The 20,209-nt window shown below is 42.9% G+C and overlaps 1 protein-coding gene across 25 annotated transcripts in view; it reads right to left on the reverse strand.

Annotated features, from left to right (window-relative positions):
- Positions 1–20,209, reverse strand: part of LDLRAD4 (low density lipoprotein receptor class A domain containing 4) — a 442,107-nt gene that overhangs the window by 12,907 nt on the left and 408,991 nt on the right. For all 25 annotated transcript variants that reach the window (XM_027068403.2, XM_027068400.2, XM_053206368.1 and 22 more), the window contains one exon: positions 15,760–15,914. In XM_027068403.2, the coding sequence (XP_026924204.1) occupies positions 15,760–15,914 (155 nt within the window). The remainder of the gene's footprint in view (positions 1–15,759; positions 15,915–20,209) is intronic.

Consider the following 20,209-nt stretch of genomic DNA (forward strand, 5'->3'; position numbering starts at 1 on the left):
GTGTCTCCAATTTGTAAAAGGAGGTTGTTGTGAGGCTCAAATATAACAATATATGTAAATTCTTTAGTTCTATGCCTTGCATGTAAGTTTTCAGTAAATGGTAGCTCCTAACATCACAGGTATTGGCTACTTGCTGTTATACACAACTGAAGTGAGGATAATTTTCAGTTATCTCTTTTAAAATAATGAGTTCATTGAAATTTCCATATTTGTTTATTAACAAGATTATTCCAAAGGTGGCATTTTGTATTTTTCAAAAATAATTTTTTGAGCATAGCTGTCACATAATGTCACATTAGTTTCAGGTATACAGCATAGGGGTATGTACATCTCATGTACATCAACATCTCTGTACATTAGGCTCTGCTCACCACAGGCGTAGCTACCCTCTGTCACCAAAGGTGGCATTTTGAATGGAAAGGCTGGACACATGAGACAGGCTTAGGCAAAACTGCGTTTATCTCACATTTCTTCAGAACCTTTCTCATAAGGTCAGAAGCTGATTCCTAAAAGCAGCATCACCCATGAGACCCCTCACAGAAAGTTCTTCCTCACAACTTCCCACCACTGGGTTTCAGCAAAACCCCAGGTGCTGCACAGAACAAAGGCCCACAGCTGCACGATGACTCTCTGTGCTCTTCAATCGTTAGGTCAGCTGGCATCAGCTGCCCTCTGAGGGAACCACCATGAGTACAGCCGTCAGCAGAGGCTGCCTCTGCCGCACACTGCTCCTTCTGGTGTCATGAGGTGAAGGCAGGGAGGCAGTACACAGAAAGAATGAGAACTGGTCATAAGCTCTTATTTTCTCTTGGATCTTCTTTTATTTGCTATAATGAATCTTTACTGTGGATGAGTACATTGCTATTTGTTGCACTCACTCATGTTTGATCATCTCTGAGTAGGGTGACATTTTTGTTCTGCATCTGCAAGGCTGTGGGCAGAGCTTGGATGGCGGAAACATGCCAAGGGAGAGGCTTCCACTCATGACAGTGCCCCTCAGCCTAGATCCACAAAAAGTAACCCGAACCCCCTGGACCACCTTGGGTGACTAGCTGGTCATTAAGGGGGGGGGGGCTTCTGAATATACGCTGTATGGAAAAGGGACATAGGACAGCCCTAAATCTTGCAGGCTTGAAGACATGTATTTTCAGACTCTTTTATTTTATTATTATTTTCTGTAAGTAGGTTCCATGCTCAGTATGGAGCTCAACGCAGGGCTTGAACTCACGACCCTGAGATCAAGACCTGAGCTGAGATCAAGAGGCAGACTCTCAACCAACTGAGCCACCCAGGCACCCTTTAGACTCCTTTATACTTGAGAAGTTTGCTTTGTGTTTTCCTCCTTCCCACTGGTGAATGAATAGCCATACTGACAGAAAAATTTCCTGTTAAGTTGAATCTGCTTGACACTAAAACATCTGCATTAAAGATAAAAAATAATCACCTATCTTCCAAAGATTGTCTTTATGATGCAAAAGATCAAGATGTGTTATTTGCAGATCTGGAACACAATGACTGTATTTTTTCCCTTTAAATCTGACCATTTGATATATTTTAGGGGATGGGTGGTGAGTCAGAAATCAAGACCAACTTGTCTTCTTTTATATATAACATAAAATTTACTTCCTTCATAATTTAAAGGACTTGCTTAGCCCAGTCAAGTCGACACATAAAATTATCATCACAATTAGTGATATTGAGCTCTTCTCAGTGTGCTTGTTGGATATCTTTGCTGAAGAAATGTCTATTCAAGTCCTTTGCCTATTTTTAAATTGTGCAGTTCTATGGCATGAAGTACATTCTCATTGTTGTGCAACTATCACAACCATCCAGCTCCAGAAATTTTTCATCTTCTCAAACTGAAATGCTGTCCTCATTAAACACCAGCTTCCCATTCCTTTCTCCCTGACCCGCTGGCAACCACCATTCTACTCTCTGTCTCTATGAAGTTGACTATTCTCAGTACCTCACATAACTGGAATCCTGCTTTTGTTCTTTTGTGGACAGATACAATATTGTGTCCTTTTTTTCACTTAGCATAATATCTTTAAGGTTCATCTATGTAGTAGCATGTGTCCACATTTCATTCCTTTTTAAACCTAATTTCCATTGTTGATATGTGTCATATTTTGTTTCTCCATTCATCCACTGATGGATATTTTGGCTGTTTCTACCTTTTGACTATTGTCAATAATGCTGCTATAAACAGGGGTGTACAAATATCTCTTTGAATCTTTGCTTTTAATTATTTTGGGTATTTAACCACAAGTGGAATTGCTGGATCACATGGTAATTCTAAGGTTAATTTTTTGAAGAACCACCATACTGGTTTACTAGCAGCAGTACCATTTTACTTTCTCAGCAGCAATGTACAGCATTCCGATTTCTTCACATCTTCACCAACAATTGTTATTTTCTGGGTTGTTTTTGATAACAGCCTTCCCAATGGGTGTGATGTAGTGCCTTCTTTTGGTTTTGATTTGTGTATAATTATTGTATTAACTTGAGGCTTTCCAGAGAAACAAAACCAGTAGGAAACATCATTATAAATATACACACATAAAGGAGGATATTTATTATAGGAATTGGTTTATGTGGTTTTAGAGACAGAGAAGTCCCACAATCTTCCATGTGCAAGATGGAGAACAAGGAAAGCTAGTAGTATAGTTTGGTCTGAGTCTGGTGCTCTGAGAAGCCAGGGGGCCACAAGTGTTAAGTTTTAGAGTCCAAAGGCCCAAGAACCAGGAGCTCTGATGTCTAAGGGCAGAAGATGTAACCCCCAGCTCAATAAGAAAGAGAGAAAAATTAACCTTCCTCCACCTTTTTGTTCTATTCGAGCCCACCAGGGATTGGATGATGCCTGCTCACACTGGGGAGGACAGATTTTCTTTTCTCAGTCAACTGAGTCAAATGTTCATCTCTTCCAGAATTACTCTCACAGACACATCCAAACGTAATGTTCTATTAGTTATTTTGGCATTGCTTAGCCCAGTCAAGTCGACACATAAAATTATCATCACAATTAGTGATACTGAGCTTTTCTCAGTGTGCTTGTTGGATATCTTCGCTGAAGAAATGTCTATTCAAGTCCTTTGCCTATTTTTAAATTGGGTTGTCTATTATTTTGTTGTTGAATTGTAGGAAATTAAATTAAATTAAATTAAAATTTTTAAATTTTTTAAATGTTTATTTATTTTTGAGAGCATGAGCAGAGGAGGGGCAGACACAGAATTACAGAATTGGAAGCAGGCTCCAGGCTTTGAGCTGTCAGCACAGGGCCTGATCCGGGGCTTGAACTCACAAACTGTGAGGTCATGACCTGAGCCAAAGTCAGACACTCAACTGACTGAGCCACCCAGGTGCCCCTATATATTCTTGATACTATATGATTTGCAAATATTTTTTTCTCATTCTGTGACTTGCCTTTCCCTCTCTGGGCAGTGAACAACTTCCTTTGATGAACAACTTCTAAATTTTTGAATTCTAATTTATCTATTTTTGTTGTTGTTGCCTGTGTTTTTGGTGTCATATCCAAGAAATCATTGCCAAGCCCAGTTTTATGAAAATTTTCCCTCGTTTTCTTTTTTTTAAACTTTTTAAAAAATGTTTATTTGTTATTTTTGAGAGAGAGAGAGAGAGAGAGAGAGAGCAAGCGAGCAGGGGAGGGACAGAGAGAGAAAGGGAGACACAATCCAAAGCAGGCTCCAGGCTCTGAGCTGTCAGCATAAAGCCCAACGTGGTGCTCAAACCCACAAGCTGTGAGATCATGACCTGAGCTGAAGTCGGATGCTTAACCGACTGAGCCACCCAGGCACCCCTTCCCTTGTTTTCTTTAAGAGTCATGACTTTAGGTCTTACATTTAGGTTTTTGGAACATTCTGAGATAATTTTTTGTATATGGTATAAGATGGTAAGTATTCAATGTCATTATTTTGAATGTGGACACCCAGTTTTTCCAGCACCATTAAAAAAATTTTTTTTTACAATTATTTATTTTTGAGAGACAGAGAGAGATAGAGCACAAATGGGGGAGGGGCAGAGAGAGAGGGAGACACAGAATTCAAAGCAGGCTCCAGGCTCTGAGCTGTCAGCACAGAGCCCGATGTGGGGCTCGAACTCACTGACTGCAAGATCACCTGAGCCGAAGTCAGACGCTCAACCAACTGAGCCACTCAGGTGCCCCTCCAACACCATTTTTTAAGAGTGTCCTTTTTCCTTGAATATGGTCTTGGCACCCTTGTCAAAAATCACTTGACCATATATGGGAGAGTTTATTTCTGGGCTCTCTATTCTATTCCATTGGTCTATAAATCTGTCTTTATGCCAGTACCACATTGTTTTTTTTTTTTTTGTTTGTTTGTTTGTTTTTGTTTTGTTTTGTTTTTTTTTTACTCTAGCTGTGTAATAAGTTTTGAAACCAAGAAGTGTGAGACTTCCAACTTTGTTATTCTTTCTCAATATCGTTTTGGCTATGGTTGGGGGGGTGGTGTAGCTACCTCCCCTGAGATAGAATATGAATTTTAGGATGGACTTTTTTTTTCTGCAAAAAAACATTATTGATAGGAACTGCACTGAATCTGTAGATTGCTTTGGGTAGTACTGACATTTAAAAAATATCAAGTCTTCCAATCCATGAACACAAGATGTCTTTCCATTTGTGTCTAAATTCTTTCAGCAATGTTGTATAGTTTTCAGTGTACAAATCTTTCACCTCCTTAGTTAGGTTTATTCCTAAGTATGTTATTCTTTTTGATGCTACTTTTAATGGAATTGATTTCTTAATTTCCTTTCCAGATTGTTCATTGTTAGTGTCAAGTAGCAACTGATTTTTCCATATTGATTTTTGTATCCTGCAACTTCGCTCAATTTGTTTATTAGTTCTAGCAGGTTTTTGCTTGTTGGAATCTTTATGTTTTTCTATATATAAAATCATGATATCTCTGAACAGAGACAATTTTAATTTTTCCTTTCTAACTGGAATGTCTTTTATCTCTTCTTCTGTTGAGTTTCTCTGGCTAAAACTTCCAATAAATACAATATTGAAATAGAAACGGTGAGAGCATGCATTTTGTCTTGTTCCTGATCTTAGAGGAAAAGTTTTTGTTCCTTTACCATTAAGTATGTTAGCTGTGGGCTTTTCAAAAAATGGCATTTATTATGTTGAAATAGTTTCTTTGTGTTCTAGTTTGTTGAGTATTTGTAATCATGAAAAAGTGTTGAATGCTTTTAAAGACTTTCTCTGCGTCAATGGGATGATCATGTAGTTTTTCCCCTTCATTCTATTAATGAACAGTAGATTGATTGATTTTCATATGTGGAACCATCCTCGCATTAGAGAAATAAACCCCATTTGGTCATAGTGTATAATCCTTTTAGTATTCTACCGAACTCAGTTTGTTAGTATTTTGTTGAAGATTTTTGTATCAATATTCATAAAGGATATAGGTTTATGGTTTTCTCTTACTGTCGGGTCTTTGGCTTGAGGGAAATGCTGGCTTCACAGAGTCAGTGAGAAAGTGTTCTCTCCTATTCAAATTTTTTGGAAGAGTTTGAGAAAGATTGGATTAATTCTTCTTTAAATGTGTGGTAGAATTAACAATGAAGGCATCTGTTCCAGGTTATTTTCTTTGTTGTGAGGTTTTGAATATTGATTCAACCTCCTTACTAGTTACAGATCTATTCAGATTTTCTATTTCTTCATGAGTCAATCTTAGTAGGGTATGTTTCTAGGAATCTGTCCATTTCAACTTATTCATAGTACTCTTTTATAATCTTTTTCATTTCTTTATCTTTTGGATCTTTTTCCATCCAAAAGATACAACATTTATAGCATTAAAAGAGAAAGATGTGACCATGACTTACTGGGGCTTCTGCTGTGAGCTGCAGCTAAAGCCTGCTGCCTTGCATCCATGTGTAAGGCCACTCCTATGACCTTATGAACCTTCTTAGTTTTATGCTTTCAGCTAAACTTTCCTTACCACATACAGAGGACAACAGGAATCAGATTTAGGGACTGGAAACAATAAGCCCTCTGTGAAACTGGAAATACCTTTTAAAAAGTGTTTTTCAAACTGTGAGTTGCAGCCTCTTAGAGAACTGGAAAATCAATTTAAGTGGGTCACAACCAGTATTCCAAAAAACTGAAACAGAATAGATAATGCCTGAGTACGTTGTAAGTATTGTTTTGCAAAATTTCTGCCTTAGTTGTGTATCGTGGATTATGATATAAAATGTGTTTCTTATTGTTCTTCAGGGTTACAAACCATCTGAAGGCCTCTGATCTAAGCCAGTCATCCCTCATTTTAGATATGATTTAGATTTATACTGTTCACTGGAGGTGACAGCCAGTTTGTGGTAAAGCAAGGCCATTGCTGGATATTGTCTTGTACCGAAGGGCTCAGTGAATGAAAAGTATTGTATGCCCTCAAATATTTGGAAATATATTTTCTCCTTGTCCCAGGGTGAGAACTTCAAAGCACAGGTAAAACTCATCTTTGGATATTCAGCAACACCTTTACCATCTGGAAAAATACATTTTCTCTCATTTCTTCCTTTTCCTCACACAGCCTCTCCACCATCCAAATACTTTAGTATTACTGTCTTTCCACTCTAGATGGCAGTAACAGCTTAGATGCAAAGGTGATACCTCTGGGTATCAATAACTATTCTCCCCAGGACTTCCCCCATTATTCCTCCTTGGGAATCCACCATCAGACTTATTTTCAAGACTTAAAATGTCCTTCCCAACTGCTCAATCTAGGGCACATCCCTTAAGAGAAACACAATTCATCCAGGAAGATCTGTTGGGAAGAAAAGGGAATCCTTTATAATTCCAGAACAATACAATGGATCAGAGAGATCTATAGTCCTGAGCAAGCAGAAAAGGAGCCACACAGGTCCCTCTCCTGGGTTTGGTGCTGGGGGAGAATGAGCAATTAGACCTGGAGAGAAACCAGCCTGGGAATTAGAAAACTCAGGGCAACAGAGAAATGTGGAACTACATGCTATTCAGCGTCGGCTGAATCACCTCCTCTTTTGTGAGAGTAAGACTAGAAACAGGGCAAATGCTTTTCCCAAGGTCATAGAGCTGGTAGGGGATTGATACAGAGTCAGAACCCAGCTACTTCCCTTGGTGTCTTTTGACAGCTCCGGGGAGCATCCTCAACAAAGGCCACAGAATTAGAATGATTTAGAGAACTCTTCTTTCCCCAGAACAATTTACACCAATTTCTAAGGACTAAGTATAAACAAACAACCTTTATCATTAGATTATTAAGCTATATTGTCTATCTAAAACATGACTAAAATTTGTTTCTTAAAATTTTCATCAATTTTACTTAAAAATCTGATTTTAGCATGCTTTTTGTCACAGCACAAACCAGCTCAAATCAGTTACCTTAATAGTCTATAGATGCTCAGAACATTATTGCAGTTGTCTTCAGCATCAGTTTATGTGAGCAGAGAATGTTTTTTAATTCCAAAAGTAATACACAAATACATCCTTACCATAAAAGTTTTTATTTTATTTTATTTTTTTTAGAGAGAGAGACAGAACATGAACGGGGGAGGGGCATAGAGAGAGGGAGACACAGAAGCAGGCTCCCAGCTATCAGCACAGAGCCCAAAGCAGGGCTCGAACTGACAAATCACGAAATCATGACCTGAGCCAAAGTCAGAAGCTTAACCAACTGAGCCACCCAGGAGCCCCCTAACCACAAAACTTTTAACACACAAACCAGGCTCTCTTTGCCCACCTCCTGCAATCCCAGATCCTCTCCGGAGGAAGCCATTCGTTTTCTGTGGGTCCTTCCTGACCTTTCTCTACAGCATCAGTTTGTAGCTCAGAAAACATCAGTCTTACTAATTGAGCCACACTTGGTTTTGCACCAAAATTGTATCAGTTAGTCTGATCAGTCTCATCATTTGTAAGATTTAACTCCAAATGGAGTTTGGCTGATACCAAAAATCAAATCCATCCTCAGTGAACAAATAAGAAAAAGGAAGATTTGCCATCAAGACACTAAAAAATATTTTTCCTTTGAAAAATTTCCAAAAAATGACCTGCAAGCTCTGAGGGTAATTCCAAAACTGTTCTGAGCACTGGCAACAACAGTGGAGGGACAATCTGTGCTACTCGCATTGCTGCAAAGACAAATCTTGGCCACTGAAAAGGTCTTTCTACTTTTGTTCAGATGAGAATCTGCTATATTAACAGCTGTGGCCCAGCAACCTGATCCAATTTTTGCTAGCAACTTGGCCTCCTGTTTCTCTTACTTGAAGGGAGACATTCTCACTCTGAAGCTGTTAAAATTATCTATCTTCCAATGCTTCAATCAGATACACCAAAGGGTAAAGCCTTTTAAATGACCAGTCTGGTGGCTTGACTGCATCCTCACTTATTCAGGGAGAAAACGGCTTGACTGCCAAGAGGGAATCTGTGCTTGGAGTTTACAGTAGGTGCTCACCTACCTCTTGCAGTCCCTGTGACATCAGGAAATGTAGTTTCAGTGGCTCATGAAATAATGGAGAATTGTTATGGGACAAAGTTGACAACAAATACCCCCGGTCTTACAGTGCAGCAAGAATCTCCCTCACCCACAGAGAAACTATCCCCTGCCATCTTTCATCTCAATCTGATGCTAAATAAAGCCAGAGGGGCTCTCTTTTCTGTAGTCTGGGGTGTCAGAGACATGCCTATTATAACTGCCTCATCAAGCCCTTTAGTTCTTTTTTTTTCGCACCTTACTGAAAATAGTTCATTTCTATCATTTTAGAAATGTTTTTCTAAACGCTTTTCTAAACCTAAGTAGAAATGAGAAAAGGCAGGTACACAGCAGTCTAGCTCTTTAGTCACTGTGGGAATGAACTGTGTGTGTGGTGACTCCCCTGACTCCCTGCACCCTTCACTGGGCCCAGGACACAGCCTGTGGGCTTTTCAAGCATGGTGAGTTCTGAGCCACTGCAGTGGATTCCCGAGCTGCTTCTAGGGGTGTCCAGAACTGCCCATTCTCAAGCCACCCCTGCTCCCAAGGCCAACAAGAGGAGCCCACAGTCACCTCTACTCTCTTGGCCACAGACACCAGCCACAGAGAAGACTGCCTTGCTCTGGGGCCTGGACTGAACTGCAAGGTCCAGAACAAACACATCCAGCTGGGCAAAGGAGACACTGGACTCTGCTGGCCCAGACATACTTGGTTGAATGTCTAATCTTTCAGGAATGATCTTTACTTCCACAAGGAAGTTCCCTCCCATTTCTCTGGAAACCAGTGGGCCTCTTAGTCTATCTTTGTTTTCACCCTTGTGATAAAGACATAAGTGCAGGATATATTTTCTCTAAAAAACAACCACCACTGTGCAAAGCAATAGGTAGCAATGGCACCCCACCCACAACTGGGGGTTCCCCCAAGAGAGATGGAACCATAGTCAAAAGGTGAGCACCAACCCATTCAGCCTGGCAACTGCTTTGTGGTCCCATCTTAGAGAGTGCCAGAGGCAGGAATAGAGGCCTGATATGCAGACTTTTCAAGAGAAAATGTAAATTCCAGTTTTTATGTGAAATCTCCCAATAGTTACTGTCAACCAAGTTTTGTCAAAACACCCTGTGGGGCAAACCATACACTGGCCACATCTTAAGCCAAGTCTGCAACAGCTATAGGGAGAGTCTCTGGGTGTGGACTTCCCCTATACTGGGACACTTTGGATCAGAAGAATTCCAGCTTCTGTACTGGTCACTGCAGTCATGTCCTCCTTCCAAACGCCAGGGGACAAAACAAGCGGCCTCCTTCCCAGCATCCCACCTGCATCTCTCCCTGGAGCTGGTGCAGCACAGACTGTGCTGAGCGCTGGCTTGGTGCTGCTCTGTCTCCACAGGGAGGCTGAGGCACCTGTATTTTCCTAAGTGATTTAATCCCTGCAGCAGTTCCTAAGGAAGAAATGCTTGACATGACTCCTTCCATGAATTTTTTAATTGAAATTGCTGCTTTTATAGGTCCAATGGCTGAAGCGCTACAATTTCATACAGTTCATACAGGTAAGTAAAAAGGTTCTGTCCCTCTGCTGCTCCTCAGTAAGTGGCTGGCCACTCTGACCTCGCCCACTTCCCACTGCACCCTGGGCTGTCCAGGTGGGTTCAGGTGGCCCTTCTGGGTGGGGCTACAGGCTGTCAGAAAAGGCTGCTCATGCCCCCACGCCCACCCAGCTCTGGTAAGAGAGGCTCCAGTGATGTAAGCAAATACCTTTCAGGGCTGTGTCTTGAATATTTATGCCCCCTTATTGTCTTCCTATTACTTGGCAGTCTAAAGTAATGAAAAGAGATCTAGACAGTATCAAAGCTCTGAAATCACATAAACCCAGGCTCTAAAAAATAAGCTGAGGCTACCTCAGAAAGAATACATAGAGATTTATGTCACAAAGCCATTCACTGCTCTTTGCCATTAGATAAACATTTACTTTTCTTGATTTAAGCCTAGGTTGCTATTTTCCAATTTTATCCAGAAATGACTGTTACCAACAAATTCATGGCCAGTATTGTCCTGTCCCTGGGCTCCCCTGGCACGGTGTGTCAGAGACACCATGGTGATGAAGGCTGATTGGCCTGGGCCAATACAGATTCCCATCCATTCCTTCCTTGGCCAGAGGGACCTGGTACAGAAAGTGTGTGCTTCCAAAAGACACTTGGAACTGGCAGGGAAGACCCTGAGAGGGGGTGTCGCATGAGGAAGAAGGTGTGTGTGGTGGAGTCAGGGAGGAAAGTGTCTTTGACTTTACAAAGCAAACCTCCCAGAATCAGGGTGAGTCTGGCATTTGGCCCAAGGGGGCAACTGTTCCAACCAACCATTTTCCAGAAGAATCTCCCTGAGAACTAGGAATATTCACAGCTAAGATTCTATCTTATTAACCTCAGTTCTGCTTTTCCCTTTGGTTGAAGTGCAAATCATCAGTGAGCAGAGGGGCAGCGCACATCTTGGCAGTGAAATTTCCTCAGTCAAATCAGAACATCTACATGTGCAACCTCTTCCTTGAAAACAAAATCCAACTATTGTCCTTTATTTTTTAATCTTGACTAACAAGTCTTCTGGAAGAAATATATAAAAATAAACTTAACAAAGTGTTAAACCAAATCACAGAGAAGTTGATAAATTAGATGCACAGCCCTTCTCACAAGTTTAAAATAAATATACCTTTTGGGCACCTGGGTGATTCAGTCAGTTAAGCATCTGACTCTTGATTTCGGCTCAGGTCATGATCTTGCAGTTTGTGAGATCAAGCCCCACGTTGGGCTCTGTGCTGATGTCGCAGAACCTGCTTGGGATTCTCTCTCCTCTCTCTTTGTCTCTCCCTGCTCTCGCCTGCACGAGCTTGCTCTCTCTCTCTGTCTCTCCCTCCCAAAAATAAATAAATATTTAAAAATAAATAAATAAATATACCTTTTACTAACATGCTCATGGAGACCTCACATGGTTTTAGAACAAATGGGGCTAAAAGGCTCCCAGAAGTGAGGGGATGTCAGCAATGACAGGCTCAGACCATGAGATGCTCACCCAGGTGAGGCTGGAAGGGGCATTCCACAGCCACAAGCTGCCAACTAGAGGGCACTGCAGCCCCACCATTCAGGCTCCAGGGAAGGTGGGATTTAGATGCTGACATCGGGAAAGGTGCTTCAGTAGCCCTCAGGTGTTCTAGTGACAGACATGAAACCACACAGACAGCAGTAACCACAAAGGCATCCATCTTCACCAGTCACCTTTCCCCCAAGGAGTACAAATATGCACAATGCCACTGGGAACCCAAGAGGCTGTCAGCGATGAGCTCTGTCAGTAAGAGCAGAGCCTTCCTTTCTCATGCTGAGTCCTCACGCCCCATCCCAGACTCCTCCTATAGCCAACAGCCACTTGATATATACAAATGGCCACTGGAGACCCCTAGCCTCTCCCAATTAAGATTGAGAAAATGCCAAGTAGAATTAGCCATCTGGATGCTGCTGATGCTAGCAGGGAGGGTCAGGGGCAAGGAAACCTCACATTGTTCCTTCATTATTTTGCTCAATGTCTGGTTCATGTCCAGTGAATGACTGAATGAACAAAGGAAAGTAGAAATGGGTAGGGGAAACTATTCCCAAGGCAGAGTCTCAAACCAGGACCCTCTGATCATGCAAGGGACCCCCAACACTTTCTGCCAAGCCTCTGGGAAGTGTACTCTTCTCTCTGTTGAAACCTCAGAGCCAGCCATGAGAGATCCACTTATGTTAATAGGCAACCTCTTTGAACAGCAAAGCGCCTCTAGGAAGGATGGCATTCAACACTAGTGAGATTAGAGGTTCTCTACTTCAGCACTACTGACATTTAGGGTCAGATAGTTCCTTGTTGCGGGGGCTACCCTGTGCATTCCAGGATGTTTAGAGCATCCCTGTAGCATTCCCTAATTATGACAACCAAAAATGGCTCTCAATGTTGTCAAATGTCCCCTAGGGGGCATAATCACTCCAATTGGGAACCATGAGTGTATATTAATCAACTGCTCTCCCAGTACTGTACTAAGGGAAGCAGCATTTCTTCCTTATGCCTTATAAAGGCATTAGGGAGGAGAGGTAGACAAGTAGGAGGCAAGAAGCCTGGTTGGGGGCACATTCCTGGGTAGAGAGAAAGAGTGTAAGTGGCCCACAGTGCTGTCTACATTTGTATTTGTGTTCAGAAGAAAAGTAAGGTTTTTTTTCTCACTCTCTCTCCTCTCTCTTTGGACTATACATTAGGCTAATAGTCCTAGTCATGATATGGAGCTACAGACTGGGCCTGAATGGTCTCTGGTCACTGGGTTAAAATACATCTTGAGTTTGAAATGGTAAACACATTCATGCTCTGTCTCTCTCTGTCTCAAAAATAAATAAACGTTAAAAAAATTTTTTTTGAAATGGTGAACACAGTGCATTGCTAAGTTTTGCAATATCCATATTCTCATTTTATTGAGGAGGAAAATCCAAGCTTTGAGAAGCAACAGCAGCCAGTCAGTGCTGGACCACTCAAAGAAAAGAAAAAATAGTATAGTAGTAACAAGAAATTAAACCCTAAGCTGTGTGCAGCCTGCATTTCAGAACTAGGGTCCAGCTCTCAGGGGTAAAACTTTCAAACGTTATTAACAAAATTAGGCACAGAGTGTGATAAAGACCTCTGCAGACACAATCACTAGATACTGATTATCTTCACTTGCTGTATAGCCCTGAAGGGGCATATAAAAATCACTTAATTATCTTTTCAATGTCAAGAAATGGAGGCACTGTTGCCCAAGAAGTCCTGGAACAGGGTGGACACAGGTGAGCCACTGCTCCAGGAAGAGGCCTTGACACAAACCCATTCCCTTAAAAAAAAAAAAAAAGTTTATTTATTTATTTTGAAAGAGAGAGTGCACACGCATGTGAGTGTGGGAGAGAGGCAGAGAGAAGGAGAGACAGAAAGAATCCCAAGCAGGCTCCATGCTGCCAGCATAGAGCCCAATGCAAGGCTTGATCCCATGAACCATGACGATCATGACCTGAGCCAAAATCAAGGGTTGGATGCCCAACTGAGCCACCCAGGCGCCCCACTCAAAGCCATTCCCAAATGAAACAGAAGACACATTCTGATTAAAACAAACTTAAAATTTCACTTTTCTGCCTTTGTAAAATTGTCATCCTGCTGCAACCTCTTTGCTGGTAAGGGTATAATTGTGTGTGTACCTGTCCCATCACCTGACTGGGTCATGGAGCTCCCAGTCTGAGGAGCAGACCCATGGGCAATTTGAGGATACATGGATGGGGGCAGTGACAGCAGGAATGGCCATATATGTACTGAGGAGTGGAAGAAGGAGCCACTTCACCAAGCAAGGTGAATCAGGTAGAAGCAAGATGATCCCCAAAGCAAATATGTGGGGAAGACAGAGGTGGGTGGGGACCCAGGCTAGGCATAAGAAAAGCATTCTGAGTTCCCTGTGTGCAGTGACTCCAAATACCTCAGGCATTGGAACAGAAAGCCTAAGGCAGGGAACTTGGGTAAATTCATGGCAGGTACTTCATAGAAACTTGAGAGCTATCTATTGATGACAATGAATAAGGATAGTTTTCCTCTTTCCCCCAAGGCTGGAGTCCGCATTTCCAGTCTTTGCATTAAGGCTTAGGCAAAGCAGTGACGGCTCATCCTTTTGCAGTTCTGAAACTGTTGCTGTGAGTATGATTTTCTCTCTGTCCTCTCCCTTTAAACTCAGGGGAGTTGTGTATATTCTGTGTCCAGAACTTCAGAAGAGTTAGTTCTCTCCTTTAGGTAACTGAACTGTCCTTATACAACAGTGGGGAATCTATAGGCATTAGGACACCAGCGTTCAGTGAGTCTGGACCCCTCAGGTACCAGACTGCTGGGATGACAAAGGGCCCAGGACCACAGGGAAACTGTCATGCTGTGAGGAAAGCCATGTTAATAGGGCCGGAGGAGGCTAGTGGGCCCAACTGGGGACCCAGAGAGACAAAGGAAGGGAACAGCAGAGGACAAGGGAAAGCAAGAGAGAGAAAGGGGTTCTTTCTCAGGACTGCTCCCCATAGCCCCATGGCATCCTGTCTCATCTCTGTGAGTCTGACGGGTGGTGCACAGCAGTCCCATCCCTTCCCTCTCTCCCTGCCTGCCTCAGACACAGAATGCCCAGCAAACCTCAGTTCCTCCCATGAGGACAGCAGAGCAGATGGGTCACTGAGCAACTCTGCAGCCCTGATGAACTATGACCCTGCCTTCCTGAGGGGTCCAGGGGCCCTGAGCCCAGTAGCCTGCCAGAACCCAGGATGGCCTCCCTAGGCCAGTTACCAGACCTCCCTGGTCCTGACACATGCTCTGAGGGGCTGAGTATCCAGTATCATTTTTGCCCACCAGAAAACCAAGAACTTGTAATTGTCTAAACTCACAGTCCCAAGCCTTTCACTGGAGGCCACGAGAATCACAGATTGTAAAAGCAGCTCAGAATAAAAAGTGCCAGTGGCCTTTTGCCTCCTAAGCGCAGATCACAGACCGGTTTAACTGAATATGTATTTTATTTTCCAGAGGAGTGTGACTCAGGGCAAGAAGTAGCCAGAAACTGTAAAAAGAACAACCTGTAGAGCCTTACTGTGGGCTGTTCTGTGAGTCCCTTACATAGCCCGGCCCAGCCCGATCCACTTGAGGAGGCCCTGAGCCCCTGCTGTCCCGCTACTTCTACCTTGCCCACACCTGCCATGCTGCTGATCTCAGACAAGTGACGTCTTACAGATGCAGGTAGTGCTGCACAAATGTATTAAGGATCACCGGACACCTCCAGGGCCAGTTTTCAAAACAGGTCTCCATGTAACAGCATGGGTGATTTAGTGAAAGAAGCCAAACACAAAAGAACACCTACTGTATGATTCTATTGTTAAACATATTGTTCAGAAGCAGGTAAGACTAATCTGTGCAGACAGCTGTGCAGGTAGTTTTGACCTTGTGGGGGGCAGGCCTAGGAGTACGGCCAGAGTGTGTTCCTGGGGGCTGGTCCTATCTCTTTTCTGAGTGGTTACACAGGTGTCTTTAGTTTGTGAGGACTCACTGAGCAGAATTCTCATGACGCACATGCTTTACTTGAAGTATCAGAACCTTCCATAGAGTTTTCAATGCTTCGGACCATAGCAGGTGGGTTCAAGAGGCCGTCCCGCTTTGGGGCTCTTATTGGCACCCAGCCTATTTGGAGCCCGAGACAGAGGCCTAGGCAGCACCGAAAGGCTCAGGCCACACTTACCGGTTGTGGCCCGTCCTCCTGCCTCCTGCTTGGATGTGGGCGGTTGATGAAGGACCGTGTGGAGACTTTGTAGTGATTCAGTAGGCAGACAATGACCACAACCATCACCGTGACCACCACGACGATGATGATGATCTGGGCAAACTCCAGTTCCGCTGCGATGGAAAGGGAAGGCATATTAGCGACATATCCCCTGTGCAGTCACCCAGTTCTCTAAACAACACACCCACCAGTCACCAAGCGCTTCTTGCAAGCACCTGGTCCTCCCAGAGACAAACTATTTTTCCCCAGGCCTGCTGCCCAAGACCATTGTCAGACACACACACACACACAAGCACAAACAGTTGAATAACATTTGAAGAAAGAGAGACCCAGGCATGAGGCTCTTTCCAGTAGGCCTCTGGTGTTCAGCCCAAGCATGGTGCTCAGACAAACCTTGTCTTTGCAAATTTTATAATGAGTAGGGCCTTAGGAAAACGTATTCTGTTGGCTCTACAAGACCTCTAGAGGGGCTGTGTTGTAACTGACCCCATTCACACATGGAACTCGAATATCTAGCCCAGTGTGCAGACCACCAGCTGGCCGCTGCACACTGCCCCTTTGCCCTGGGCAGGCAGGTCCAGGAGTGCAGTCACCTCTCCAACATCTGATTGCTGGTCCTGCCAGATGGCCCTGCCACCCAGGGGAGGTAAGAAAGTCTCACAAAACTGAAGCTGCTCCTTCCAGTGTAATCTCTCCAGGAAAGTTAACCCCATCTTTATGGTTGAGTCACATTTCCCAAAGCACATCCACACAGAATCTACACATTATACTGAAGGGATAATACATTGATAAAAAGCTCCAACCTCCTTTACTCCTTTGCCTCCTTTACTTTGCCTTTGGAGGCAATTTAGAAAACACATCTCCACTGTCTCTAACCCTGCAGACACCATATTTTATGAGCAGTCGGAAACCAGGTTCCTGACACTGCCATTACAAAGCCTTTTCTAACTGCCATTAGCACACGCTTCACATTCTAGTACAGTGCCATGGAATTACTTCTAGCAAAACAGCGCACTGAGTTGGCAATTAAAGATGGGCAATTCAAGTCCTTCAGTTTTGCAGGGAGGAAGCAGAGTCCCATTGCTCAAGGTCAACCCTAGAACACACATTTTCTGCTTTCTAGCACGGCCTTGCTGCATGTTGCCCACCTGTCTTTCTGAGTCTCCCCACACAATCAAAGGAAGTGATTGTGTAGGGGTGTCAACTTAAAGAGTGAGAGGCTCTGAAGATGAGGAAGACAGCACACAACTTTGCTCTGAGGTGGGGAGGTGTGGGGTTTAATGAAGAGCAAGAAAAAGGGGAGAGCTCTGTCAATTGTGTTACTGCCTAGAACCAGTAACACACACATGCATACACCCACACATACACACATGCATGTATACACATGAGCACAGCAACACACATGTACACACACGGGCATGCTGCATTCATGTACACATATACACACATGTATGCATGTGTTTGAATACACACAGATGTGGATATACATACATACAGAGCATGCTTATGCACATGCGTGCATATGCATACACACACACACACACACACACACACACACACACACACATGCTCTTGCTGCACGACCCAGGCTGATAGCCAGTGGGGAGGTGTTATCTCTCACTGTATGGGCTCACATTTGGGATGATGCAGGAAAGGACTGGGGTAGCACCTTCCTCCCCAAATCTCACCTATATGCCCCCACCATCCATACTCTGGAAACAGAAGGGCTAGAACTGGCATGGGAGTAAATGGAGGGTGTTCCTGGATCCCACCATGTCCTGTCCTGTGACACTACCCCTCCACTCCTGCCTTCGGCCTCTACATACCCGAGGGACAAAGATATACATACATGCTTGCTGGACCTGGCTGGACTGCACCTGCACCTATCGTGGGGCTGGCCCAAATATGCACCCTGGAGAATGGAGAGCTGAGTATGAGGGAACCGAACTGCCATGCTTGTGTGCTGAGTGGCTGTGGCCGGGTGGGCTTGCTGAGTACAGCCCTAGTGGGCAGTGAAAGGGTGGATCTCATGGGCATGGCTGACAGAGAAGCCTGGCTGTCGGTGAGACCCAGGTGCTGCGCTCTCCACCTCACCCCCACCTTGCATTGCTGTCATTGTTCTGGACACACCCCAAGGCCTAATGGCTGATCATCAGGTTAAATCATGCCCTGAAATTGACAAATGTTTTCTTTTCTCAAAAAAGCTTCATTGCTTTATGGACATGGAAAAATAGGAAAAGTGATGATTACAGTGAGGGGTCCTGTACAAAGTCTTCATGGGTTAATTCTTCACCTGAAGGACGTCTTTCTAGGTTATGTTTTCCTGAATATAGAAAGCTATGTAGATAACCATCTGTAGCAATGCAATCAAATTATATTTTCCATAATTCTATGGGCACTTGGGGTGTATCTATGATTTTTAAAAGGATTTTTATTATAAAAATAATGAAGACTTATTTAAACAATTTAAATTATTTAAACAATACAGAAGGAAATAGTGTACAATGTAACAGTCCTTTGTATGCCTGCAGGATTCCCTGACCCCACTGAACCCCATGCCATTCTGGGGTTCACACAGTTCACCCATTGTGTATATCTGTGCATTTGCTTAATAAATAAGGGCTTTCTTCTTTTAATGAGTGGAATCATTGTACAAATACATTGCTGGCTTTTTTCCACCCAATGTATCACGGCGTTTTAAAACAAGAATATATAAAAACCAACCTCATTCTTTATGGTGGCTATCTATTCCAGAACACTGATATACTGGAATTTATATTTTCCAAGTGATAGATATTTAGGTGTTCCCCCCGCTTTTTTCTATTGTGACCAAAAGATTGTATGTGCATGTGTATGTATGTGTGTAATGTGAGTGTTGACCCACATTTTAAGTATCCCTACAGGAAAGATTCCTAAAACTGAAATTTCTGGGTCAAGGACATATCCTTTTAAGTGCTGATAGCTACTGAGACCCTGCCTCATGAAAAGGCTCTTGCCCCACATGCCCATCAACACTGAATACTCACTCTTCTCATCTGCACGAATCTGATGGACAAAAACATATATCTTGTTTTAATCTGTTTTACTAGTAATTTTAGGTCTTTCCCTGATTGGCAATTTCTTTTTCATAATCATGTTAGTTCATATCAGTTTATTTGTAACTCTCTTGTTTACTGGTAAGCAGTCTTTACATATTATGACTACAAATCTTTGTTACATGTGCTGCAAGTATTTTCTCCTAGTCTGTCACTAACTTTGCTGTGAGCTTCTGTATAAAAGATATAATTTTTATGTCATGAAATACTTTTTCTTTTATGGCTTCCAAGCTTCCTGTTTGATTAAGAAGGTCTTCTCCAGTATTCTAAAAATATTTTTTCTAAGATTTTTATAGATTGCATTTTTATGTTTAGATGTGTGTTCGCTCTGGACTTGATTTCTTTTGGTCTGAGACAGCACATGGAACATTTTATATCTTTTGAAGGACATGGATCTTTTGATCTAACAGCACATTAAAGAGTTCATCGTAAGCATGAATAAGAAAGATCTTAGTTGTGGAAAGTGTATGGAATCTTTCTTTTAAAGGGGACTACCTGCTCTAAGGTTGTGTTTCATCAGCTTTCTTGTCAACATGCTATGTATAGTGGGCCCTCCCCTGGCCCTGCTAAGGTGCCAACAGCTGGAAAGCACAGCCCCCCCTCCCGCCCCACCAAATGTCCAAACTTGCTGCACTTCCTCCCACGCTCCTGCTTTGCTTAATACCAACAGTTCTCCAGTGCTTTCATCTCAGGACCCCTCTACACTCTTTTTTTTTTTTTAATTTTTTTTTCAACGTTTATTTATTTTTGGGACAGAGAGAGACAGAGCACGAACGGGGGAGGGGCAGAGAGAGAGGGAGACACAGAATCGGAAACAGGCTCCAGGCTCTGAGCCATCAGCCCAGAGCCTGACGCGGGGCTCGAACTCACGGACCGCGAGATCGTGACCTGGCTGAAGTCGGACGCTTAACCGACTGCGCCACCCAGGCGCCCCACCCCTCTACACTCTTAAAAGCTACTGGTTACACCCCAAAGAGCTTTATTTGTATGGATGACATCTATTGATGTTTGCCATATTTACATTCAATACTGAAAATTTTAAATATTTATTTATTAAAAAAGAAACATTATATATTAAAATATATAACAACTATATATGCTATTTTCAAGACAAATTTATTGATACGGGTGGCATTTCTTTACACTTCTGCACATCTCTTATATGACTTTTTCAAATTTCTTTTAATGTTTATTTATTTTAGAGAGAAGGAGAGAGAGAGAGAGAGCGAGTAAGCACAAGCACAAGCACAAGCACAAGCACAAGCACAGGCTGGGGAGAGGCAGAGAGAAAGAGGGAGACACAGAATCTGAAG

Source organism: Acinonyx jubatus, chromosome D3 (genome assembly GCF_027475565.1).
Source record: "Acinonyx jubatus isolate Ajub_Pintada_27869175 chromosome D3, VMU_Ajub_asm_v1.0, whole genome shotgun sequence".
Taxonomy (NCBI): domain Eukaryota; kingdom Metazoa; phylum Chordata; class Mammalia; order Carnivora; family Felidae; genus Acinonyx; species Acinonyx jubatus.